Consider the following 12,341-nt stretch of genomic DNA (forward strand, 5'->3'; position numbering starts at 1 on the left):
GAGAGGCAGAGAGAGAGAGAGAGAGACAGAGAGAGGGAGATAAAAGGAGGAGGTCAAACATTTATAAAAACACGTCTATTATGTTGACAGTAATTTAGCAGACGACTTCGCCGAAACGAAGCGCGACGGAGAGTGCAAGCACATCAATAACAATCCAAATATGATAACAGTGTTGTTGTTGACAGAGAACTCTGCTCTCTCTCTCTAAGAGTCTCAGGACATCTGTTTAGACTTTCAGATCATAATGAAATAGACACATGGACAGGGGAACGAGCCTCCACCTCCAGTCTTCTAGGAGAGGGTTTCCCAGAATACAGCTCTCCTAGATCAGCATCATAGATCAGCAGTCCTACTCTTTTTGAATATGGACGTACATGCCGCAACCTTGGTGACAGCAGACGTACCAGCTTGATGTTCTTGTTGTTAAAGTAAAAGTAAAGTATTAAGTTTCAAGAATCAACGGTCAAGTAGTACCAGTTAATTGATGTCCTCGGATGGGGCCACAGTGTCTCCTGACCCCTCCTGTCTCAGCCTCCAGTATTTATGCTGCAGTAGTTTATGTGTCGGGGGGCTGGGGTCAGTTTGTTATATATGGAGTACTTCTGTCCAATTCGGTGTCCTGTGTGAATCTAAGTGTGCATTCTCTAATTCTCTCCTTCTCTCTTTCTATCTCTCTCTCAGAGGACCTGAGCCCTAGGACCATGCCCCAGGACTACCTGACATGATGACTCCTTGCTGTCCCCAGTCCACCTGGCTGTGCTGCTGCTCCAGTTTCAACTGTTCTGCCTTATTATTATTCGACCATGCTGGTCATTTATGAACATTTGAACATCTTGGCCATGTTCTGTTATAATCTCTACCCGGCACAGCCAGAAGAGGACTGGCCACCCCACATAGCGTGGTTCCTCTCTAGGTTTCTTCCTAGGTTTTGGCCTTTCTAGGGAGTTTTTCCTAGCCACCGTGCTTCTACACCTGCATTGCTTGCTGTTTGGGGTTTTAGGCTGGGTTTCTGTACAGCACTTTGAGATATCAGCTGATGTACGAAGGGCTATATAAATACATTTGATTTGATTTTTGATGTCAGAAGCCATATGTTTACAGCTAAAGTGAAGTACGGTACGGACCAGTTTGATGTCCTTGTTGCCCACGATAGCGCTGAACTCAGAAAGGTCCCTCATCAAGCCGTTGAGAACCTCGGCAATGCGCTTCCTCTGATGAACACTCACTTCCTGTAGACGACACAAGTCCGCCTCGATACGCATCAGGTGGGCCTGGGGGAAGAGAAGAAGAAGAAGAAGAAGAAGAAGAAGAAGACGAAGAAGAAGAAGAAGAAGAAGAAGAAGAAATTATTAGTATGTTTCATTTCTCCCAAACCCCCACATACACACCCACCAAAGGAGTAAAGGAGGGGAGGGAGGGAGCACAGAGGGAGCAGAGAAGGAGCACAGAGGGAGCACAGAGGGAGCAGAGAGGGAGCACCGAGGGAGCACAGAGGGAGCAGAGAGGGAGCACAGAGGGAGCACAGAGGGAGCAGAGAGGGAGCAGAGAGGGAGCACAGAGGGAGCAGAGAGGGAGCACAGAGGGAGCACAGAGGGAGCAGAGAGGGAGCACAGAGGGAGCACAGAGGGAGCCCAGAGGGAGCACAGAAGGAGCAGAGAGGGAGCACAGAAGGAGCACAGAGGGAGCACAGTCAGCTACCATAGAATGACCAATAGATGGATGGATGGATGGATGGATGGATGGATGCATGGATGAATGGATGGATGGATGGATGGATGGTTGAACAGATGGATGGATGGATATCGATGGATGGATGGATGGATGGATGGATGGATGGATGGATGAATGAATGGATGGATGAATGGATGGATGGATGGATGAACAGATGGATGGATGGATGGTTGAACAGATGGATGGATGGATATTAATTTTAATTATTTATATAAAGGTATTATATAAAGGTATAGAGGTATAGCCTACCATTTTCTTGGCCAGTTCCTCAGCCAGTAGTTTGTTCTGCAAACTCTTGTCCTCCACCTCCTGGCTCTTCTGATCGTAGTTAACAGCCAGCTCCTCCAAGGCCTGCAGAACCTCCCTGACCTCCGCCTTGGCAACCTCACTCTCCATCTGCAGCCTGCCAAGGTCCCCAGACACTTTCTCACTGTCCCCACGGGACGAGGCAAGGAGCTGGGAGAGAAACAGAGAAACAGAAAGCCCCGTCAGACAAAACCCAGCTCCCCCAGACACCTTCTCACTGTCCCCAGGGGACGAGGCAAGGAGCTGTGTACGGTTCTGTTCTGCTTTTCTTGTGTTCTTTTTCTTTGTGTTCTCGATCGCGAGTCCTGTCTTTCATTTTTGTTCATCGATTTCACCTGGTCTCATCAGCTCCCTATTTACTTCAGATCTTTCTGTTTGTATGGATTTGAGGTATTGTTTGTTTTTGACTGCCTACCTGTGTTTGACCATTGCCTGCGACCACGATTCCTGCCTTCTTAGAAGGCTGAATAAACATCTGCCCCCCACTGTGTTTGAATCTACACCTTTTTCTCCCTGAGAATTCATTACAGCCTGGGAGAGTTTCGTGGGGTGAATATCATTAATGTGTTTGTTATGTTATAAAATAATGACATACCACGTTCAATTATTACGCAATTAAATAAATCATATAACAATTAATTAAGTAGTAATCTGGGGCACCACGGAGTTATTTATTAACGAGTTACAATCTCCCGACTAAACTCTAAAGATGTAAAAATATCTCTTGCATCAGTCACAGTCAATTCATTAATTCTTATTTACCGATATTTACCGACTAAACCGATATGACGGCTTGTTACACAAAATGGTGGACTCAAAAGAGAGACAGAGGAATTCCACTATCGTACAGCTGATAAATATGCTCATGGAAATGCAAATACTTTGCACATGAACGGCTGCTCATTCGAAAGAATTGCAATGTACACATTTAGGTGTGTATGTCTTTGCTGTCTCTCTCTGTTGAAAACACTCGATCCATCTACGGGGAGTAATTGGACAGAACGTCTCTGGTTGTGTAAATCTCTGGTTGTCCACCAGAGGTCACCATGTCCTTTGTAGCTCTACCTTCTCTGTCCTGGGGGTGTCTGTTAAACTGGTTCTTCCAGAGGAAGTGTTCGTTAGGATGGATCTTTCAGAGTACCACCCGGTGGTTCTCTGTAGAGTTTACTAGACTAGAGTATTTAAACAAATGAATGTTCCTGTTTAGTCTTCTTCTTCTTCGAGAGAGAGAGAGGAGAGTTTCAGAGTTTCTAACCATTTCGTACTTTCAGATCTAACGCTGTTGGTCACGCTGGTCTACACGCCCGTAGAAACCTGGCAATGTACCGGTCTCTAGAGATTTAAATTCCTACCATTTCAACGTGCAGCCACGCTCCGTGTTTTTTTCTGGTTTGGTAGAATCTAATCCTTCATGACGTCCGGTTCAACACCGTCCGCCTGCTTGGTCTGATATGTCAATTCTTCACGAGGGGTTTTATGTATGTCTACATAATATCTGTGCTCACGTGCGCGTGGTCACTGACTGGGTAGAACTTTCATATGATTTTTATTTACTCACTTACAAGGCTAATATCACATTTCATCTTCTCACAAATAGTTTCATATTTAATCCTATAAATTCCACAGCATTTAGAAGTAAACCTGACAATTGGGAAATGTACACTTTCAGAGACACGGTTATGTTGTTCTACGGTCTTTAATGACATCACCAAATCGTAATGAATTCCGCAGGATTGTTCTTTAAATACCCACGGACCATTCCAAATGTTTGGATTACAGAAATATAGTTTTATTATCCCATCTTGGATGTCACAGTACTACAAAATCTCTCTCTGTTGTAACAAAGGGATTTTTTACTTCCATTTCTGCAGTGGAACTTGTTCCTGCAGGTATTTACAACTGTAATAAAACGGACAACTTAGAGAGAGGGAGGGAGAGAGAGAGGGAGAGAGAGAGGGAGAGGGAGAGCGGGAGAGGGAGAGGGAGAGGGAGAGAGGGAGATAGAGAGAGAGAGGGAGGGAGGGAGATAAAGAGAGGGAGATAGAGGGAGATAGAGAGAGGGAGAGGGAGAGAGGGAGAGGGGGGAGGGAGATAGAGAGAGAGAGGGAGAGAGGGAGATAGAGAGAGGGAGAGAGGGAGATAGAGAGAGGGAGGGAGGGAGAGAGGGAGAGGGAGGGAGAGAGGGAGGGAGAGGGAGAGAGGGAGAGGGAGGGAGGGAGAGAGAGAGAGGGAGAGAGGGACATAGAGAGAAATAGTTAGAGGGAGATAGAGAGAGAAATAAATATAGATGGAGAGCGAGAAAGTTGGAGAGGTAGAGAGAGAGAGGTAAAGAAATATATAGAGGGAGAGAGAGAGAATTAGAGAGAGACCGATATAGGGAGAGAGAGAGAGAGAGAGAGAGGGAGATAGCGAGAGAGAGAGAGAGAGAGAGAGAGGGAGGGAGGGAGAGAGGGAGATAGAGACAGACCTTGGATGGTCTGTCACCAACCAAGGAGGGCCTACAGCGGCACCTAGATCTTCTGCACCTATTCTGCCAGACCAAAAAAGGTCCAGTTGCCAGGACCACAAATACAAATTTGCCCTAGAGCACACAAAAAACTATACATAACTTGGCCTAAACATCAGCGCCACAGGTAACTTCCACAAACCTGTGAATGATCTGAGAGACAAGGTAAGAAGGGCATTCCATGCCATCAAAAGGAACATAAAATTCAACATACCAATTAGGATCTGGCTAAAAAATACTTGAATCAGTTATGGAAGCCATTGCCCTTTATGGTTGTGAGGTCTGGGGTCCGCTCACCAACCAAGAAATCACCAAATGGGACAAACAACAAATTGAGAGACTGCAAGCAGAATTATGCAAAAATATCCTCTGTGTACAACGTAGAACACCAAATAATGCATGCAGAGCAGAATTAGGCCGATACCCGCTAATGATCAACATCCAGAAAAGAGAAGTTAAATTCTACAGTCAACTAAAAGGAAGCGATTCCCAAATCTTCCATAACAAAGCCATCGCCTACAGAGAGATGAACATGGAGAAGAGTCCCCTAAGCAAGCTGGTCCTCGGGCTCTGTTCACAAACACAAACACACCCCACAGAGCCCCAGGACAGCAGCACAATTAGACCCAACTAAATCATGAGAAAACAAAAAGATAATTACTTGACACATTGGAAAGAAATATAAAATAACTGAGCAAACTATAATGCTATTTGGCCCTAAACAGAGAGTACACAGTTGCAGAATACCTGACCACTGTGACTGACCAAACATTAAGGAAAGCTTTGACTATGTACAGACTCAGCGAGCATAGCCTTGCTATTGAGAAAGGTCGCCATAGGCAGACCTGGCTCTCAAGAGAAGACAGGCTATGTGCACACTGCCCACAAGATGAGATGGAAACTGAGCTGCACTTCTTAACCTCCTATATATATATATACTGTATATATACAGAGGGAGATAGAGAGAGAGAGGGAGGAAGGAAGTTAGAGAGAGTGAGAGAAAGATATATAGAGAGAGGGAGATATAGAGATAGAGTAAGATAGATAGGGTAAAAGAGGAAATAAAGACAATGTATCTCTTCCTCTGGAGGGATCTAGGAAGATAGAGGAAGATACTGTGGAGAGATAGAGGAAGATACTGTGGAGAGATAGAGGAAGATAGAGGAAGATACTGTGGAGAGATAGAGGAAGATACTGTGGAGAGATAGAGGAAGATACTGCGGAGAGATAGAGGAAGATACTGTGGAGAGATAGAGGAAGATACTGCGGAGAGATAGAGGAAGATACTGTGGAGAGATAGAGGAAGATACTGTGGAGAGATAGAGGAAGATACTGTGGAGAGATAGAGGAAGATACTGTGGAGAGATAGAGGAAGATACTGTGGAGAGATAGAGGAAGATACTGTGGAGAGATAGAGGAAGATACTGTGGAGAGATAGAGGAAGATAGAGGAAGATACTGTGGAGAGATAGAGGAAGATACTGCGGAGAGATAGAGGAAGATACTGCGGAGAGATAGAGGAAGATACTGCGGAGAGATAGAGGAAGATAGAGGAAGATACTGTGGAGAGATAGAGGAAGATACTGTGGAGAGATAGAGGAAGATACTGTGGAGAGATAGAGGAAGATACTGTGGAGAGATAGAGGAAGATACTGCGGAGAGATAGAGGAAGATACTGTGGAGAGATAGAGGAAGATACTGTGGAGAGATAGAGGAAGATACTGTGGAGAGATAGAGGAAGATACTGTGGAGAGATAGAGGAAGATACTGTGGAGAGATAGAGGAAGATACTGTGGAGAGATAGAGGAAGATACTGTGGAGAGATAGAGGAAGATACTGTGGAGAGATAGAGGAAGATAGACGAGGAAATAGATACTGTCTGCTACCTCTTCCTGGTCCAGCATCTGTTCCTTCAGCTTCTCTACCAGCTGACTCTGCTGGTTGATCTCATCGTCCTGTGTAGACACACACACACACACACACACACACACACACACACACAACAAAAAAACAGGTATGTTGTACAGAGCCTTATGGGTAAAATTGTTCATCATGCATCTCCATCAGAGACAAACACACTCTATTCATGTCACATCAAACACAAACTTCACTAGCAAGTTTCATTGTGTGTCTGAACCCTGACCTTGTCATCCAGCTGTTTGTAGAGTTTGCGTATTTCCTCCTCGTACTTCTGTCTCTCCTCCTCTGAAATCCTGATCACAATGGAAGAGGAACTGTCTTCTCTGGGGAGTCGACTCAGACTGGAAGAGGAACTATCTTCTCTGGGTATCAGACACCTAACCGGCACAGCCCCAGGACTCAACAGATCCAGTTCAGGAACCTCCTCACCTGGCGTGGGTCAGTGGATCATGAAGAGGGCAGACCACATTGGGGGAGATATACTGTGTGTGTGTGTGTGTGTGTGTGTGTGTGTGTGTGTGTGTGTGTGTGTGTGTGTGTGTGTGTGTGTGTGTGTGTGTGTGTGTGTGTGTGTGTGTGTGTGTGTGTGCTCTGTGGATTAACTGACAGGTCTCTGCTCTGTGGATTAACTGACAGGTCTCTGTTCTGTGGATTAACTGACAGGTCTCTGCTCTGTGGATTAACTGACAGGTCTCTGTTCTGTGGATTAACTGACAGGTCTCTGCTCTGTGGATTAATTGACAGGTCTCTGCTCTGTGGATTAACTGACAGGTCTCTGCTCTGTGGATTAACTGACAGGTCTCTGCTCTGTGGATTAACTGACAGGTCTCTGCTCTGTGGATTAACTGACAGATCTCTGCTCTGTGGATTAATTGACAGGTCTCTGCTCTGTGGATTAACTGACAGGTCTCTGCTCTGTGGATTAACTGACAGGTCTCTGCTCTGTGGATTAACTGACAGGTCTCTGCTCTGTGGATTAACTGACAGGTCTCTGCTCTGTGGATTAACTGACAGGTCTCTGCTCTGTGGATTAACTGACAGGTCTCTGCTCTGTGGATTAACTGACAGGTCTCTGCTCTGTGGATTAACTGACAGGTCTCTGCTCTGTGGATTAACTGACAGGTCTCTGCTCTGTGGATTAACTGACAGGTCTCTGCCCTGTGGATTAACTGACAGGTCTCTGCTCTGTGGATTAACTGACAGGTCTCTGCTCTGTGGATTAACTGACAGGTCTCTGCTCTGTGGATTAACTGACAGGTCTCTGCTCTGTGGATGAATTGACAGGTCTCTGCCCTGTGGATTAACTGACAGGTCTCTGCTCTGTGGATTAACTGACAGGTCTCTGCTCTGTGGATTAACTGACAGGTCTCTGCTCTGTGGATTAACTGACAGGTCTCTGCTCTGTGGATTAACTGACAGGTCTCTGCTCTGTGGATTAACTGACAGGTCTCTGCTCTGTGGATTAACTGACAGGTCTCTGCTCTGTGGATTAACTGACAGGTCTCTGTTCTGTGGATTAACTGACAGGTCTCTGCTCTGTGGATGAATTGACAGGTCTCTGCTCTGTGGATTAACTGACAGGTCTCTGCTCTGTGGATTAACTGACAGGTCTCTGCCCTGTGGATTATTAAAATATAAGAATGCGTAAAACTCTTATGTCAAACGCACATTCGTTGTCAATTTTGACCTGTTAAAGCCAGCGTTGTGCTATTTTCAAACTGTTGCGCAAGAATTGGTAATTTACCAGTGTTGTTCTGTACATCAGGTCACTTGCGCTTAGATGGGAGGGTTGGAAATATCTTAGGTGTTTCCTTAAAAACGTGATCCGACGTGCTAATTTCAGGCAGCTCTGGTAGGGATATTTAAGACCAACCAAAAGCTGGTTTAGGAGGTGAAGCAGTTGTTTATGGCATACATTTTGACAGAGGAAACGCAGACTTTCCAGTTGTGGAACACAAGAGACGTGCTTTTGTTGCCTGTATACTTCCTGTTTAGAAACAAACTAAGTCCCCCCACCCCCATTTAGCTTTATTAAAAGATCATGCCCGAGAGGCGCAAAACAGTGAGCTGACATTCCCAGTTTGTTATTATATGCCCACGGGGAGCAATAATGGTGCCTGTAAGTGTATTTAGTCAGAGCCTATTAAAGCAAGTTGTTTTGTTTTGTTTCATTAAGAACTATTCGCTCTCTTCTCAGGTCGTTTCAATCATGAATGTAATCTCGCTTATTGACCATGTTCGGAATGTCCATGCTCAGCCATAATGGAATTTACAGTAGACCTAGCCCCCTATATCAGTGTTAATGCTATGTAGACCTAGCCCCCTATATCAGTGTGAATGCTATGTAGACCTAGCCCCCTATATCAGTGTGAATGCTATGTAGACCTAGCCCCTATATCAGTGTGAATGCTATGTAGACCTAGCCCCCTATATCAGTGTGAATGCTATGTAGACCTAGCCCCCTATATCACTGTGAATGCTATGTAGACCTAGCCCCCTATATCAGTGTGAATGCTATGTAGACATAGCCCCCTATATCAGTGTGAATGCTATGTAGACCTAGCCCCTATATCAGTGTGAATGCTATGTAGACCTAGCCCCTATATCAGTGTGAATGCTATGTAGACCTAGCCCCTATATCAGTGTGAATGCTATGTAGACCTAGCCCCTATATCAGTGTGAATGCTATGTAGACCTAGCCCCTATATCAGTGTGAATGCTATGTAGACCTAGCCCCTATATCAGTGTGAATGCTATGTAGACCTAGCCCCTATATCTGTGTTAATGCTATGTAGACCTAGCCCCTATATCAGTGTGAATGCTATGTAGACACAGCCCCTATATCAGTGTGAATGCTATGTAGACACAGCCCCTATATCATTGTGAATGCTATGTAGACATAGCCCCTATATCAGTGTGAATGCTATGTAGACCTAGCCCCTATATCAGTGTGAATGCTATGTAGACCTAGCCCCCTATATCAGTGTGAATGCTATGTAGACCTAGGCCCTATATCAGTGTGAATGCTATGTAGACCTAGCCCCCTATATCAGTGTGAATGCTATGTAGACCTAGCCCCTATATCAGTGTGAATGCTATGTAGACCTAGCCCCCTATATCAGTGTGAATGCTATGTAGACCTAGCCCCTATATCAGCATGAATGCTATGGAGACATAGCCCCTAAATCAGTGTGAATGCTATGTAGACCTAGCCCCCTATATCAGTGTGAATGCTATGTAGACCTAGCCCCTATATCAGTGTTAATGCTATGTAGACCTAGCCCCCTATATCAGTGTTAATGCTATGTAGACCTAGCCCCCTATATCAGTGTGAATGCTATGTAGACCTAGCCCCTATATCAGTGTGAATGCTATGTAGACCTAGCCCCCTATATCAGTGTGAATGCTATGTAGACCTAGCCCCCTATATCAGTGTGAATGCTATGTAGACCTAGCCCCCTATATCAGTGTTAATGCTATGTAGACCTAGCCCCCTATATCAGTGTGAATGCTATGTCCAGTATATAGCCCCGTCAGTGTGAATGCTTTGCAACCTAGCCCCTATAACAATGTGAATGCAAACAGCCCCTATATCAGTGTGAATACCAAAGATGGAATAGTGTCTACATTTTGTTATTTTGCCCCTTATCAGTGTGAATGCTGTTTAACAGCCCTATATCATGGAATGCATTGGAGTTAGCCCCCGTATATCAGTGTTTAATGCTATGTAGACCTAGCCCCCTAAATCAGTGTGAATGCTATGTAGACCTAGCCCAATATCAGTGTGAATGCTACCGACCTAGCCCCTATATCAGTGTGAATGCTATGTAGACCTAGCCCCTATATCAGTGTGAATCATGGTAGACCTAGCCCCTATATCAGTGTGAATGCTATGTAGACCTAGCCCCTATATCAGTGTTAATGCTATGGCTTAGCCCCCTATATCAGTGTGGCTATGGGTTAATATCAGTGTGAATGCTATGGTTAGCCCCCTATTCAGTGTGAATGCTATGTAGACAGGGTTATATCAGTGTGAATGCATGGGTTAACCTGCCCCCTATATCAGTGTTAATGCTATGTAGACCTAGCCCCCTATATCAGGTTAATGCTATGTCCCTAGCCCCCTATATCAGTGTGAATGCTATGTCCAGTATATATTTACGTATTGAAGCTTTGCAATTACTTAGAACAATGTGGAATGCAAACAGGTTCAAGTTAACACATACCAAAGATGGAATAGGTCTACATTTTGGTTTCTGTTAACACACTATAATGGCTACATTGGGTTAATTCCAAGGTGGCACCAAAGACCGTAAATACACAACTTGGAGCAAACACATATTTACCCATGGAGGCACAGGGTCTAATTGGCCAGTGAGGGTCAGCGTCACCACACCTACAACTTATTTATTCATCAAAACAAGGTTTGAATTACCGTGGCTGATTCTTGGGTTAATTCCGCGTGGCTACAGGGTTAATTCCGCGTGGCTACAGGGTTAATTCCGCGTGGCTACAGGGTTAATTCCGGCGTGGCTTTTGAGGGTTAATTCCGCGTGGCTTCAGGGTTAATTCCCATCAAGGCTATCAAGGGTTAATTCCGCGTGGCTTCAGGGTTAATTCACAGTGGCTACAGGGTTAATTCAACAGCGTGGCTACAGGGTTAATGGCAGCGTGGCTACAGGGTTAATCACGTGGCTACAGGGTTAATTCCGCGTGGCTACAAGGTTAATTCCGCGTGGCTACAGGGTTAATTCCGTCTGGCACAGGGTTAATTCCCAGTGGCAACAGGGTTAATTCCGTCGTGGCATCACGGGTTAATTCCCAGTGTAACAGCACAGTGGTCTAATTCACGTGTGGCTACAGTGTTAACAGCACTGTGGTCTGAGCATCAGGGTTAATTCCCAGTGGCTACAGCACAGTGGTCTGAGCATCACGGGTCCCAGTGCAACAGCACTGTTCCGTCTGAGCATCACGGGTTAATTCCAGTGCAACAGCACTGTGGTCTGAGCATCACGTGGCTCTGAGCATCACGGGTCCCAGTGCAACAGCACAGTGGTCTGAGCATCACGGGTCCCAGTGTGGCACAGTGGTCTGAGCATCACGGGTCCCAGTGCTGGGCAACAGCACTGTGGTCTGAGCATCACGGGTCCCAGTGCAACAGCACTGTGGTCTGAGCATCACGGGTCCCAGTGCTGGGGTCCCAGTGCAACAGCACTGTGGTCTGAGCATCACGGGTCCCAGTGCTGGGCAACAGCACAGTGGTCTGAGCATCACGTCCCAGTGCCTAGCACTGGGTCTGTGCATTCCCAGTGTGTGTTGTCTGAAGCATCACGTGGTGTGTGTGTGTGGGTTGTGTGTGTGTGTGTGTGTGGGCAACAGCGTGGCTACAGTGTGTTGTGTGTTCCGTGTGTGTGTGTTGTGTGTGTGTGTGTGTGTGTGAGTGTATACCTGTGTATTCGTGCTCCGTGTGTGTGTGTGTGTGTGTGTGTGTGTGTGTGTGTGTGTGAGTGTATACCTGTGTATTCGTGCTCCGTGTGTGTGTGTGTGTGTGTGTGTGTGTGTGTGTGTGTGTGTGTGTGTGTGTGTGTGTGTGTGTGTGTGTGTGTGTGTGATATATGTGTATTCGTGCTCCGTGTGTGTGTGTGTGTGTGTGTGTGTGTGTGTGTGTGTGTGTGTGTGTGTGTGTGTGTGTGTGTGTGTGTGTGTGCGTGCGTGCGTGCATGTGTGTGTGTGTGTGCTACTTGACGTGCCTGTTCCATGGGAGACCTCCCCGTTTCTCCATTGCTTCAGCTCAGCCTCCAGTCTCTGGACCGTCTCCTTCATCACCCTGTTCTTCTCCTTCTCCTTCTCGTACTTCTTCTTCCACTGTTCTGCTGTCA

General features: G+C 45.9%; 1 protein-coding gene and 1 pseudogene across 1 annotated transcript in view; both read right to left on the reverse strand.

Moving 5' to 3' along the window:
* The window catches only part of LOC135530109 (kinesin heavy chain-like), a 38,432-nt gene extending 35,920 nt beyond the window's left edge, over positions 1-2,512 (reverse strand). Inside the window, exons 1-3 of the mRNA XM_064958501.1 lie at positions 2,453-2,512; positions 1,981-2,187; positions 1,125-1,271 (exon numbers count right to left, since the gene is read on the reverse strand). Coding sequence (XP_064814573.1) covers positions 1,125-1,271; positions 1,981-2,187; positions 2,453-2,512 — 414 coding nt within the window. The remainder of the gene's footprint in view (positions 1-1,124; positions 1,272-1,980; positions 2,188-2,452) is intronic.
* A 9,014-nt stretch (positions 2,513-11,526) lies between these two features.
* The window catches only part of LOC135530120 (kinesin heavy chain-like), a 184,497-nt pseudogene continuing 183,682 nt past the window's right edge, over positions 11,527-12,341 (reverse strand).

The sequence above is a fragment of the Oncorhynchus masou genome, chromosome 5, assembly GCF_036934945.1.
Source record: "Oncorhynchus masou masou isolate Uvic2021 chromosome 5, UVic_Omas_1.1, whole genome shotgun sequence".
In the NCBI taxonomy this organism is placed as follows: domain Eukaryota; kingdom Metazoa; phylum Chordata; class Actinopteri; order Salmoniformes; family Salmonidae; genus Oncorhynchus; species Oncorhynchus masou.